The 15,363-nt window shown below is 36.8% G+C and overlaps 1 protein-coding gene across 4 annotated transcripts in view; it reads right to left on the reverse strand.

Moving 5' to 3' along the window:
* LOC131150835 (E3 ubiquitin ligase PARAQUAT TOLERANCE 3-like) overlaps positions 1–15,363 on the reverse strand; it is a 52,445-nt gene that overhangs the window by 20,776 nt on the left and 16,306 nt on the right. For 2 of the 4 annotated variants that reach the window (XR_009135616.1, XM_058101831.1), the window contains exons 5-14: positions 7,947–8,017; positions 7,757–7,838; positions 7,545–7,675; positions 6,312–6,482; positions 5,836–6,201; positions 5,496–5,543; positions 5,348–5,388; positions 4,670–4,760; positions 4,340–4,538; positions 3,381–3,512 (exon numbers count right to left, since the gene is read on the reverse strand). Coding sequence is in view for 2 of the 4 variants with exons in the window: in XM_058101831.1 (XP_057957814.1) it covers positions 3,381–3,512; positions 4,340–4,538; positions 4,670–4,760; positions 5,348–5,388; positions 5,496–5,543; positions 5,836–6,201; positions 6,312–6,482; positions 7,545–7,675; positions 7,757–7,838; positions 7,947–8,017 (1,332 nt within the window). In the remaining 2 variants the exon portion in view is untranslated. Of the gene's footprint in view, positions 1–3,380; positions 3,513–4,339; positions 4,539–4,669; positions 4,764–5,347; positions 5,389–5,495; positions 5,544–5,835; positions 6,202–6,311; positions 6,483–7,544; positions 7,676–7,756; positions 7,839–7,946; positions 8,018–15,363 lie in introns of all 4 variants that reach the window. The other 2 variants (XR_009135615.1, XM_058101830.1) reach the window with 1 other exon arrangement.

The raw sequence follows: 15,363 nt of genomic DNA on the forward strand, positions 1-15,363 counted from the left end.
TCAATACAATTTTTATACAAATTTTTGTCCGAATCCCATGCTCCCAAACACACGGTGAATGTGGTAATTTCTAGCAACAACAACAAACCAAGCATTGAGTCACAGTAGGTGGGGTTGGCTGCATAAGTCCTTTTCTGCCAATTTATAAAATCATGGGCAATTTCTTCTGATAAATTGAGGGGGTATTAAATCCTTACTCACTGTCTCATTCTAATTTATTTTAGGTCCACCCATTCCTTCTACTGCCACTAACAATAAGTATCTCACTCCTCAGTGTCCGTTATTTGCCCTAAATTACAGGTGCCTAAACCATCTCAACCGCCCCTCTCTTACCTTACCTTCTATAGATGCTATCCCTAAATTACCGCAAACATATTCATTCCTTAATTATTTTCTGTAACATTATACCACACATCCACTAACATTTTCATTTCAGCAACTTTTACTTTTTGTATATAGGAGACCACCTTAATGTAGTTGGTTTTATAGTCATCCTAAAACTTTCCTTCTAATTTTATGTGTATTATACGATCACACAACACAACAAAAAGCACTTCTCCATCTCACCCAGCCCACTTTAACTCTATGCATTACATCATCCTCAATTTATCCAAAGTATCAAAATCTACTAGCATTATTAGTTTCTTGACCATCAAGTTTAATATTTTCTCTAATATCCCTCCTGCCATGGCTGAAATTGCATATCACATATTATGTCTTATTTTTGCTTATCCTAAAACCTCAAGATTCTAAAGCTTTTCTATATAATTCTAACTTAAATTCTAATCCAACCCTAGTTTCATCAATCAAGACAATATTTGTTTTACCTACTCTTAGTAAGTTCATCAATCACTAAAGTAAAAAGATAAGAGCTCAAAGAAGATCCTTAACATAAAATTGGAAATTCCCTAAACTATCCACTAGTAGTCCTACGCTACTCATTACTCCAGTCCTTAATGAAATCAATACACCTAATATAGTCCCATTTTTCCTAAGACCCACCATAGAACTTTCCTAATTACCCTGTGATAAGCTTTGTCTAATTGAATAAAAACCAATCCCTCTTCTTTTACTTAAACTTTTCCATGGTAATTTCTAGAACATTTTGCAAAATTGATACTAAATTGGTAATGTTTTTTTTTTACAATCAACCTTGCCCAAGTCACATAATTTTTTAGCTAAAATTTTGAAAAATTTCAAAATGTAGCCCATGGTAGGAAATAGTGAAGAACAACTGACAAGACATCCAACAAAGAAATGCATTGGCCCACAGAAAGGCAAGCTAAAGAATCATCCACATACAATATCTTGCAAAACTATACTACTACATGACTAAACAGAAGATATAACAGGTAAAGACCATGAAAGAGTATGAAAAAACCTCTAAAATTATGAATATCCCAAAAAAAAGCATCCATGCACTACTGCATATATTAGAAGAAGAAAGAGGAGGACTTAGGCTATTCCATCAAACTATAGAACAAGATAAAGATAAACATTCCCATGGCAGATTTGGGAATAATCACTCTTTGTCTATTCCATGTTATGGATTTACATAAATTTTTAGTCATTTGCTTTATGATGAAACACATCTTGTGAAAAGTATCAAATTCTTATATTGTAACCATTATATTCTAGTAATAGACATCCCATGAACCAAAAGTAACCTTAAAACAAGATTTTAAGGCTGTGGGGGAGGGGGCAAATGAAATGAAATATACCCACTCCAAGATATCAGCTCTATGAATGACCTGAAGCAGCACAATTCCACCTGTATGTGAGAGGGAAAAAGAAGGGTGTGGGTGGTGTGGAAGGTGTGAGCCAGAGTGCTTATGGATGTGCATGTGGGTGTGGATGTGAGTGTGGGTAAACAGAGGTGTATTTGTTACCAGAGCCACAATCAACCCAAAGAACCAATTCTACTGCTAAACCATTGGCATGGGACTGCCCTATAAAATAATTTGGAAAAGCAAAGGTCTTAAACTGCTTGAAAATAAAATATTAAATCCTGATCTGAACTCAAAAGTAAAGTGGACGAAGAAGACTAGGTAACAAACCAAGTACATGAAAAAGTATTTGATAGAGAAGTCAACAGGAATATCACAACTACCCTTGTAGAATTTTTTTCAGATCTTATTATTAGTTTCATTTATTTAGGGATCCGGTTTTGTTCTACATTTATTTGTTTCGTATTTGGGGAAAATCCTACAGAAAGGCTTGCTTAGGTACTTGCATGATTGAGAATTGATATCCTAATTGAACTTATGTTTGCTCCCTTCGAGCTTCTTTGTTTTTTCGCCTGATATTTTTCCGTTTTATATGTGGCCCTTTTTGGTTTCACCAGCGTTTAAAAAGGCAAAGGCGTAATCCCAAGTTTAACCCTAAGGAGGCAAGGAGTGAGCCTTTTGGGAATTTCACTTTTTACATATGTATTGGGGGAAAAAATGGAAGCCTACAAACAAAACTTCAAAATTTAAAAAATAAAAGCATAAGTTATGCCTCCCTGATCCTGACATCTTGGAGCAAATACATCAACCACTACTTATCAAAGGCAAATTTTTCCCACCTAAGGGAGATGATGTGGATCATGATCAGCCAACAGGTATTTCGCACCTATCACAGGCAAATGCTTAACTTGTGATTTTATATTGTACATTTGGTTATTTAGGGATTAATTCTATTTTCCTTTTATTTGTTTCCTTAGAGTTCAAGGAAAAGCCAGTGTAAATGCTTCATTATGCACTTGGAGACAGCTTGCATGATTGGGTATTGAAACCCAAATTAAATTTTTGTTTGGTTACTAAACTTCTTTATTTATCCTTTACTTTCCCATTAATCTTATCTTCTATTATATTTTCTCATTAAACTCTTTGTTTGCCAATTTCTGTTGCATGGTAACCTCTTGGTTCAGTTGGCTGACATATAAGTACTACAGATTGCTTAACCACCAAACAAACTGAGCCTATAAAATCATGTTTCAGAATATGCAGCATCATTCGAAGTGGCACTATAACAGAAAGATTATTAGAATATTCTTTCTCTAGTGATCATATTTGCAAATGTCTCTTGAGGAAATAAGGAGGGGGAAGAACCTTGCATATAACCTCCTAGGGGAAATGTTAACAGCTGATATATACCAATACTTTCACATCAAATGTGAGAATAATAGAAATTGGGAAAAAGTATAAGTGAAACTTCAATGAAAAGCAAGATGAAGGAAACATAAAAAGAAGGGGGGAAAAAGGATGAGGGGGAAGACAAAACAGCAAGCACAAAAACAACTTCACAAAAAAAGTGAAATAGAAGAACATGGGCCAGCAGGGGATAAATAATACAGTCAAGTACCAATGTTATAGAAGTCCATATTATTAAAGGATTACCTCCGCAGATTCTCATTTGAAAGGTTTCTTCCCTTATCACAATCCTGCAGCTCTGAAAACTCTAAACGACTTAGAGGGCGTTCAGCAGTGGTTCCTGCTGGAGGTACTAGGCTCCCAATCCTCATAAATCCACTGCAAATCAAAACTCTACATGAATAAATACACCACATATGCATAATGTGACAAATGAAGCAATTTTAAGGAAAAAAATTCATAAACAATTTGTCATGATCATGGTCTTAAATTTTCACAAAATTGTCGAAATTTCTGTCTAAATTTTTTATTTTCATCGCCCTTGCCGTCTTGAATAATTTCCTTCAAAATCTCAACAAATCATCCAAAAATTTTAGCGAAACTTGTCAAATTTGAACTATGCAATAAAATTTCCTCGAAATTCAAATGACAGATTTAGGAGTGAAATGAAATTCCTATTTTAAGTTATTTTATTTATTTTTATCGAAACAAATGATTATTACAAGTGTTTTTGAAATTATATGAAAAAATAAACTTACAACAACATTTTAGTTAACCATTCATGTCTAAATTATCATTATTTGTATAATAAATAATATTTAAATGATTTATGAATTTCATTTGTATTAACTGATTCACTAAATATGTTAAATGTACATTATCTTACAAATATGTTTGATGCACATATTATATTACAATTTCTCCACCTTGTACACAGCATAGATGAATTTACTTGTAATATATTAGTCCTAAAACTTACATTATTAGGTCTATTAATCATTTCTAAAGCTTTAAAAAATAATTCCATGTTTTACTACTAATTTCCATTATTTTGAATTTTTCAAATCAAAATTGAAATTGACATCGAAATTTTCGTTGAAATCTCCGTACTTTTGGAGCTTCGAAATCTAAGTCGAAATCGAAATTTAAAACCTTGGTTATGATACAGCATTCACAGCAATGATGGCAATGATCATAATACTTACCCAGGGACAGGTAAGCCACCATATATAGATGGTATATATGAAGGAACTGCAACTGGGGTGATTGGGACCATGGTAGCATTGAAAGGAATCATCCCAGGGTTGCCATATATATGTTGAAAAGGCCTGACATGGGACAATGGAATTCCATTCCAGTAAGATGACATATAACCTGGCAGAGCTCCTTGGAATGCAGCATCTCCTGGACCAGAATATATAAACATCAAGCCAAGCCTTCCAAAGTATATTCAAACAAGGTACTCCTGGACCAGAATCAATAAACATCAAGCCAAGCGTTCCAAAGTACATTCAAACAAGGTACATGATCTATACCTGTCTGAAGTCTAGGATATGGATTTGAAGCAGCTGGGCAGTCTCTTACGAGATGGTCTGGGGAACCACACATATAACAAGTGCGATCACCCTGCTGTGCAAAAAAAACAATAGCACAGGGTTATTAAAACAAAAAGATGCATCCAAAATGAACCAAAATCATTTTCATAATTTTCCAATAACAACCAGGGTAATAGTCAATGGAGATTGGAAATTTGGGATAATGCAAGTAAAAAAAAGTATATCTAATAAATGTTTTACATTTAGAACATGCCAGAGGAAAAACTAAAGAAAAAACCTTCTTATAAAAGGTTAAATGAAGATGGGCTCACAGTTTACCTTTTACTGAAACAGCATTAGGATATGATAACACAACCACTAGGGTTTGAACTCTCAAGTCCATAAAATAGGTCATTGGCAACAGACAGACTTCTCACACAGCAATTGGTCAGACAATAAAAATAATGGATCTCATTAAAGAGATTAAGTGGCAAAGATTTAAGATGGTTCCACAAAAATATCACACAGCAGGCAATTTAATCTTTGGTCCACATCCTTACATGGCAGTGATGTTTCCATGATGCTCAATGTTTGAATTTTCCTAATGATGATTATAAATTCTAATGCTGGAACTTTTCCTTAGTAAGAAGATCACATATTCAAAATCAAAGTAATTACCTTTTTATGTCTATCATTAGCCCCAAAGCTCCTGTCAACACCTGAAAATCCATTGTCACTATCATTTTAAGGGGATTATGGATGAAGAAGATATCTACAAGAGATAAATAGGCAAGGCAACATAAAAAATAGACTATGCAGATTCAACCTGAAGCATTAATCCACAATCCCTTCTTTTTCTTCGTACTTGAATCAGCTGGAATCACAAAAAGGAAATAAAAGCAAGCTAAGAATTCCACATTTTTTAAATTTTTTAGTTTCCTTCTACAACAACAACAAAACCAAGCCTTAGTCCCACTAAGTGGGGTCGGCTATATGAATCCTTTTCCACCAATAAATTTTTAGTTTCCTTCTGCCGAACAAAAAAGAAAATCCAAATAGTTGGAAAAGGCAAGTGAAAATAGAAAATACAGTCCACAGTAAAAACAAAGATGGTACTTTTTACAGTTAAACCCCCAGTTCACTAAACAAAGAGTTCTAAACAATACCTTCATCATGCATAGGCAAATTATGAGGTTGGTTTTCCCCTTGAAAGTCAGTAACAGCAGCTAGGTCTTGAGTTCCACTTTTGACATCCACAGGATGAGATGATCCATTTCTTACTGCTTTTATTTGTTGTGACTTAAGAGATGAAGACACTGCTTTAAAAGATCTTCCCTCGCCAAAAGGAACAATGCGAGGACCAGTACCGCCAATGGATGCATTGTTTCTGATCTTTGACTCATAAGCAGATTCAGCATTAATTTGATTGGACCCCTTCCCTGTTACAGAGGGAGAGTGGGGCAAGTCTGGCTCCCTTCGATGGATGCTCACAGCACAAGAAACATCTTTCATTTGGATTCCAGATTCTCCATCTGTGTTTGGATAGTAAAAAAAATATTAGGCATAATTCCAAGATCCCCTCCCCCACACTCCCCAAAAAAAAAATATCCAGCACCCCCTACAAGAAATGATGCTTTCCCACCTGGGGCATATCTTTGTAAGGCATTTTCAGGAACACTGGTTAGAAGTTGAGACTCAAGGAAGTGCTCAATGGCTTGTCTAAGAGATAAATTTGGCAACAAATCTTCCACCCTACATTTGGTGGACAAACACTTTGGACACCTTGCCTTCCCAAGCAGCACCTGATGAATACCTAAACCCAAATAAACACAAAAGGCATGACACTGTTACTGGAAACATGCTACATACTGTCTACACTAAGTTCAAAATTGAAAAACTATACAATTTTAGGGGTTGTTTAGTATCATTGTCAAAAATTCTGAAAAGGAAAACCAAAGACTAAAACTAAACAAATTTAAAAACTAAAAACGAACACCCTATTTGTTTAATATTTCTAAAACTAAAACAATTTACAAACTTGATTGCCAAACTTGATTGCAAAAATGTTCATTTTTGACTTTTGTCCTTGAATCAAGAAAAAATATGAGTAAAATTATAAAATTACAAAAGAATACAAATTCTGTTATAATAAAAATGAAAATTATTATATTATTACTTAATTATTATATTTCAAAATTCACTTTACAAAAACAATCTTACTGTGTATGACAACTGAAAATTATAAAAAAAAAATTTAATTAATTATTAAATTTCAGAATTCACTTTACAAGAACAATCTTATGTACATGACAACTGAAAAATAGTAAAAATATTATAAATGGCTTTTATTATTTTTTAAAAATTTTAAAAATCTAATGGATATTTTCATTTTAATTATATTTAAAACACATATGGTTGTTTTACTTAATTTTAATTAAAAATTATGTTTAAAACAAATGGTTTAATCCACAAAAGTCAATTCTGGATAATAAAGTATTCTGGCAAGCTGTCAAATCAACTTAAAACCATAAATTCTGGTTTTCAATTTTGTTCAAAACAGCTGAAAATTGACAAGAGAACAAAAAACTTGGCTACGTAAACAAGCACATTTTCATAATTTATTTCTTTCTATGAGGAAGCAAAAACAGAAAACATAAATGATACACAACAGACCCTTATCAAAACAAAAAAAATGAGTTTTGCACTATTATCAACAATATTCAGTCTTTGCAGATGTTGCAATTATGGGCACATGTTGTGCATCTCACCATACATTTTAAGCCCAATAGGAGAAATGTTCAATAGAAGAGAAAAATTATGCCCTATGTCTCAAAGTAAGAAAGATAACTTCGGCAATTTGGTGCATAAAACTTACATTTTTCACAGAAACTATGTTGGCAGCATGGTATCATCACAGCTTCCTTATAGAAGGAGTTGCACAAAGAACATTTTAGCTCCAATGGCAAGTCGATATTTTGCATTGCAGGAGGATTGCCAGTAACCACTCTGAACTTCCACAATAACATAAAATATCAGCTAAGTGAGACCACTAAATCAATCAAATGAACAATTAAGGGTAGATCTTACTTTTCCAATTTTAAGTTCTCTTCAACTTCAGATTTTAGTTTTGTCTGCAATGCTTTCCCTTCAATTTTAGTACGAGTTGGACCTGACAAGTTGGAGCACCATGAGTTCAGAATTATCTTCCCATATTTAAATTTAAACAGTAACAATAACAACATAAAACTTTTATTATTAAAGAAACAAGATTGTATACCTACTGGACTTGCTTCACTAAGGTCACTAGCTTCAAGCTTTTGGCATCTCATGATGGGTGGCTCAGAGCACCTGAATCAATAACAACTCTATTCATTTATGCACCAGAATATTGTAACTAACCATAGCTACAAAATCCTTATTTACCATTTCACTCTATCTTGTCTGTATCTTAACAAACATCCAAACATCGGATCGAATATTTGAGAATTGAGAAATCTGGTGAGGTAAAATGTGCAAAAGCCACCTCATATTCAGGGGGCAAACTATGCACGACTCTCAAAGTACAATGACACAACTCGGGATGTTTGGCTCAGGCCTGCTGGGTTCTTATGAATGTGGTCTCTGAAATGGTCCATGTTTGGGAACCCATGAGAATCTTACACGGTAAGCATTCTAGATTCCTAGGGAATGCAAGAAGACCCCAAAACATGGGTATTTTAAAACTCGACTCTCCTAGGTAATCTTGAACTTCCATGGGAATCCAACTCCCACCTCTACCATAGGTGATCTTGACTTCCACAGAAATCCAACTTTATGAGGCAAAAATATCCCTAAAAATCAATGCTCTTGATTGTTGTTGTTGTTGTAGTCGTCGTTGTTATAATAATAATAACAATAATTTATTATTATATGTTTTTATTATTATGATTGTTATAATAAAAATTATTAAAAATATGATTATCTATTTTAGTTTCCATTTGATTATTAGTATTTTTTATATTATGGTAATTGCCATCAAAAGTGTCGTTTTTTTTTTTTTCCATGAGAACAAGAATATAATGACAATGAACCAAAAGTACATCAAGGGGAGAACAAGATGCCCAAGAACAAGATGGAAACGACTAAAAAATGACACTGTTTGCCAATCCCTAACAAGACAAGGGGCACAAACATCTAAAAAACCCAAAGGAATAAGCCCAAAGAGAGGCCAAGAACATGCTCTATCCCATAATAGACCCAAGGAGACTGATTATTGAAGGTTCTCGCATTCCCTTCGATCCATAAAGTCAACAAAATAGAAAATGCTGCGCTGTGCCGCAGCACTTCTCCCTTCCTGCTCTTGCCAAAATCCCAATGTCTCGCAAGCAAAAACTTGCCCACAGCCAGATTCAGCATCCAAGTTTCACCAAATAAGAAAAGAGGGTGCTCTGGAGATGGGTAGTAACCCTACAATGAAGGAAGAGTTAAGCATTCATTTCATTGGACTCATAGCACATCACACACAAGTCAGGCTTGGGAGTCTTGTTTTTGAACGGAACTCTTAACCTTCCATCCACAATCGCTGTAGAGGGGAAAACTAGGTAAAGGGGATTTGATGAGATGAAGAAAGAATTTGGTGGAAAAAATACCTAACAAATTGCTCACCCACACTGTCTCATCCCCCATTCCTAGCTAATGCAAAATGATTCAAAGTATTGAATTGAGTGTTCATCTTGTCAACCTCTCTTTTGTTGAGATTCCTGAAAAAGTGAAAATTCTAACGAGGAGAGCCAGCATTGTGAAGGAAAGAAAGTTTATGCTAGTGAGGCAGCATCAATTCCAACAAACCCTCATCCAACCTAAGCATCCTCCCTTCCAAAAAAATGAACCACATAGCCATTACCCACTTTGAAACAGGTGAGTGGGAAGAAAGGACTAGCAACCTAAGAGACAAACATACAGGGGCTAGCATGAGAATCAAAGCCACTTCCTCTAGTGTCCCACGACTCCCACCCATTCCAATGAACCCTATATTAATTTTTATTACCTTATTAATTTTTATTACCTTATGCCATAATGAGTTTACGTCTAAGGTGGACCTCCATAGCCATTTTCCAATTAAAGAGATGTTTTTGGAAACCACATTCACAAGTCCCAACCTCCTTTCCAATTTGAGTGTACTGATTAGGGCTGAGTACTATTTGGTGAAAACAGAATTAATCAAACAAACTGACAAAGTTCAATTAAAATGGTTCAATAAAGATATACAATCTGCTCAGTTCAGTTAGGATTTCCTAGAAACTTTGATTTTCGGTGTTTGGTTCGATTGAAGGGATTTTTGGTTTGGCTAACCAAATTAACTGACCGAGATTATATATAATATATATATATATATATAATATATATATTTTTGTACTTTATTTTTAAATTTTTTAGGCTTAGGCCCTCTTTGGCAAGACACTCCCCCTGAACTCGACCCCCTCATCTAGTCACCCTTGTTCCTCTACAAAAAACCCTAGTCCTAAATCAAGAAACCCTAATGCTCAATCACTAGTCATTGTCGCCACTCACCAACCCCCTTCGTCCTTCAATCCTTCTCCAATCCTTCAATCCTTCTTCAGTCGAATCAATCCCAAAGTACTGCCATTCGTGAATCACAATCCTTCTCAACAGTCATGATTCATCCTTGGCTCCTTACAATTTGCGAATCTGTGATCCTCCAATCTCCATCGTCAATTCACCATCCTCCAATCCTCCAAAGTCCAGAGTCAGATCGCTCTCCTCTAAGTCGTGATCCACCACTCTGTTGACCATCCTCCTCCTTCCTCCACCTTCATCACCGATTTGCCATCTGAACAAAAGTTTTGAAGCTTGAAGGTAAGGTTTTTAGCAGTTCCCGTCCATTGAAGATCAAGAATGTCTGTTTAATTTTTACTAGGATTTTGCAACAGGATTAAGCTCAATTAATCAAAGTAGCCGAACTAAATTTCGGTTGGTTGAGGGTTCAATTAAGGCCCTCGCTTCAGTCTAATTCAGTTATGCTCCTTGGTTAACCGAACTTCTTCAATGAATTCACCGTACCAATCAATTGCTCAACCCTATTACTGACAACCTCCTAACTAACTTGATGATATCTCCTATCTCTCCGTTAACCAACGCCCCCCCCCCCCCTTCTCCCAAATATAGAAAACTCAATGAGACAAAGTCACACCTTATCCTTTCAAGCATCCTCAACACATTCTAGAGCACTCCAAAAAGAGATAAGAATCAGATAGCAACATACATTAGGGAGGGTGGCACTAATTTAGGTGGGCCCTAAGGAAAAGTACCCCTTTTCAACCCCTCCAACCTCCTCCCAACCCTTTTCAATCACGAGACACCAAAAGGCCATAAATTTTCCAAAAGGGAGGTCAAAATAGGTTAGTGACCATTCCTCCATAGTGCAACCAGCCATGGCCTTAAAAATCTCCAACTCCTTGATAAACACACTTATGTCCCAACCCCACTTCGAACAAGTTGACCTTTAATCCCAAAATCCATTCAAAAACTTTTACTAAGATAATTGCCTTGTGGAATTTCTCAACATTGTCATCAAGAAACAACACAATTTCCTCAACAAATTGGAGATGAGAAACCTCCACCTCCTCCTACCAACAGGCAAACCCCTAATCATCCCCAAGTCTAACAAAAGTGTGAGCATCCTACTCTAAGACATCCATGGGCAAAACGGTGAAAGTTGATCCCTTTGCCTAAACCCTTGAGAAGCTCTAAACCACTCCCTTGGCTGCCCATTGGCAATAACTGAAATACAAGTCGAGTCGGTACCCTCTAATCCATCTCCATCACATATCACTAAAACATTTCCTAATCATCACATGATCTAAAAAGGCCCAATCCAACCTATCATAAGCCTTTTCAAAGTCCAGCTTAAAGATTAGCCCCCTCCTCCACTTCACTGGCCAACAAAACAACATCCAACATTTGTCTATCTTTAATGAAAGGTGGATTGAGATATCATTACCATCTATCCCAAAAACTCTCTCGGTCTCTTAGATGGGACTTTAGATATGATCATATAGGGGCTAAAGACAAGGCTATTGGGCTTGAAATCCCCCACCCTCAATAATCACTCCCTTGGGATGAAGGTTTAGAAAGTGGAGTTCACACTACTACACACCAACCCATTTCTATGGGATTCCTTAAAGGACCTCCTAATATCCTCTTCCAACATCTCCCAATCCTCTTGAAAAAAGCCCTCGTGAAATCGTCAGGGCCCAAGCTTTCAACATACACATATCAAATATTGTTCTTTTTACTTCTTCAACTTCAAAAGGCCTTTAAAGCCACAAACCTTATGTAGCTTCAGTAGGACTCCAATCCAAACCATCCAACTTCAATCTACTTAAATAATCCTCTACAAATATGTGTTTATAGAAGTTTGTAATCTCCACCCCGATCTACATGTCACCCTTAACCCAGGTCCCAAAATCTAATTCCAAGTCCTCGATGAAATTTTCCTCCTTCTCCAGTTAGCCACTGTATTCAATGATCCACTTCACCCTAAATTTCTAAGCCCTCATGTCCTCCCTTAATAACACCACCACTAAGTTGTTGCTTGCACTACCCTCCTCATCTGGCAAACCACACTCCTCCAACCTATCCAAACCAAATATTTCACCAAAAATGTTATTTTTAGCCTCTTAAACGTTCCCAAAATTCCCTTTTTTCCATTGTTTTAGCTTCATCTTCATGTATTTCAATTTTTTCATCATTCTAAAGCCCCCCATCCTTAAATTAGACACTCCCCCCCCCCCCCCCAAAACACCAAACCCTCACACATTCCTTAAACAAGGGATACGTCAACCAAATGTTCTTGAATCTAAACAAAGTGGGGCCCCATTGCATCAAGTTGGAATCAAGGAGCATTCAGACAAGCCTCACAACAATTTCCTACACAACATGTGGAAAGGTGTCTCCCCATACATTGGTGAATGGGAACCTACCAATACATGAGGAAGCAAGTTGTCTCCTAATGCCATCCAGGTGAAACAACCTATGCTAAGGGGAATATCCCTTAGCGACTTGAGTCCATATTCCTGCATCAAAGAATCTCCTTATACTGCTAGTGACCTTGGACCCCCCCCCCCCCCCCCCACAACCTTCGAGTCTATCCCTAGAACCATGGATAATATTGAAATCACCCCTAACCATCCATTGCAGGAAACAAAACAAAACAATAAGCAACAACGCGCTCATCGAAGAGTTCTACCAAGAGGTGCAATTTGGCCCATAAACATATATGAACCACCATTCCTAGAACCTATACAAAAGCAAACCAAAAGAGTGGAGGACCCTACCAGACAATCTTTCACAGAGGCTACCCTCAAATTCCAAATTATAATTTGATTCCTCAACGCAAATGAGGGGGGGAGAACCATCCAATATCCCCTTAAACCCCAAGCATTCCAAGACAAAATCTTCATTTGATACTCTTAGGGACCCTGGAGGACCTACCTCCTTGCTCATAATTAACCAATAAAGCAATTTGCTCCAACTCCCTACTCAATTTTTTTTAGCTTTTTTTCCTAACCTCCGGCTCTTCTATAGTTTTTTTCCTAACCTCCGGCTCTTCTATAGTAAACCTAACTCTCTCCCCACTAGAGTTCACTAGAGACCACCACATCTCATCTAGGAGATCCTAGGCATCTTGGTTTTCCCTGTCATCCTCGAAAAGGTCCACAATTTTGGAAAGGGCCCCCAATGTTAGACTCCTTACGACAACAAAGGTGATGAAAATTTTGTTTGGGGCAACACCAAATACGAGAGAATACTGTTAGGAGAGACTTTATTTACTCGATGAGCCTCTGGATTCTCATTGCCAAGGTTCATTGACTTTGAAAATGGCTTGGAGTTAGGGATCAAGGGAAAATTGGAAAATGGTTCTACAACAAGTTGGATTTCTAAAGGATAAAGGCCAGGTTCTACTCAATTTGAAACATCCTCTGGATTTGTACCACCTGAACAAAATTACCACCTCTCTCACTCAGATATCTCAATAGATGCCCCATCTTCAGTTTCTGAAACGACCTCCAAATTGCCTTCAATTGGTCTTAGTACATCTTTGTCAAGCCTCCAACCATTTTTTCGCAAGTGCTCAATCAGCAAACCATCATTTCTAGGCCCATAAGAGGACATAGATTAGAATTGTCCCCTTTAAAATTTGAACAATATGCTTCTCCTTTAGTCTCCAAGGTCAGCTTCTTTTTGCTCCTCACAATTGATCACCTACCTCCAACTTCAATTTCACCCTTCTATAAGCCTCTCATAAGCGATTCACGATTCGGTCAATAACATGTAATTATTCATCCCCCAAGACCCCAGGCTCCACAAAATTTGCAACTATTTTTCATCAAAATAACGACAAAAGCTCGAAAGATCTATGGATCTCATCTATTTATCCTTGTTAACACATGCCTAGTGGTTTGTCCCTTCAATGAAGCATCCTAAGGTTTAGAAGCCCCCAACATCAGCGCTTCATTGTAACTCATCTTAGCTCTCCTGCAGACCACTTCCCTCTACTCTTTTGGATGAAATGATTTGAAGGCCTCCTTAGAGCCCACCTTAGTCACATCAGCTAGGATATCTTGTTTATCTAGGCACTCCTTGTGTTGGGCCTGAATCTTGAGGACCAACACTGCTAGAACTAGGTAAGTATAAAATTTGAACACTTATCCAAAGTGAGTAAAGGCCTTCTGTACTTGCTCCCGTCGTGGTCAATTTTGCCCCCCTGGCAACTCGCCCTTCATAGTCCTTGTCAAGAAATCTCTATGGCCATTGGTGTGATCTTCCAATCTTGAATCAATCGACCAAGTCCTACCCACATTTGTGGAGCCACAATCCAGGCATCACATCTTCTATTGTGGGTTGGTTGAACTTCTTTGCCTCCCCCGCTGCTGTTTCCCAACATTCATTTCAACCCAATGCCTCCACTCCATCTTGTAGGGAATCCTCTGAATGCCCCCCTTGCCAAATATTCTTCCATCAATATTAATCCCCCTAAAGCATTGATCTCGAGTGGACCAAGACAACGTTGTTGGGAACCCTAAATGTCATCACCCAAGGGTTCAAGGCTTTCTAGAAGAGTAACGCTCACATCTCCTTTCAATAGCCACAAACTTTACTTGTGTGCAAACATAATGGAGAAAAAATGTCTCCTAGTTTTCTTTGTAACCCCCCAAATTCTTCCTTTCTCTTTGAACAAGAACTATTTTCTATTAGTTGAGACAGAGTTTTGGTTCTTCATTATCCCAAATCACAAATTCGTTCAGCTTGCTCGAGGGAATCAAAAGAAGCACATCAAAGCACATTAAGCTCGTCAAAAGTATTGTTAAAATTATTGTTATTATTTAGTTTCCATTATGTGATTATTATCATAAAAATATTATTAAAATTATTGTTATTCTTACTTAATAACAATAATAACAATTAATATTATTATTTTACCCAATGAGAAGACTAGAGTTTGGTCAGCAGATGCAGGGTGTGGTTTATTGGAATGGCCCCTAACTTGTTTAGGGGTTCCACCAGGTGGGAGTCCTAGAGGGGCGAATTTTCAGAATCCAGTAGTGGAGAGGATTACAAAGAGATTAGATGGTTGGAAGGGTGCCATTTTCTCTTTTGGCGGTAGAATTACGCTTATCCAAGCTTGTCTCTGT

This window comes from Malania oleifera, chromosome 3, assembly GCF_029873635.1.
Source record: "Malania oleifera isolate guangnan ecotype guangnan chromosome 3, ASM2987363v1, whole genome shotgun sequence".
Classification (NCBI taxonomy): Eukaryota; Viridiplantae; Streptophyta; class Magnoliopsida; order Santalales; family Ximeniaceae; genus Malania; species Malania oleifera.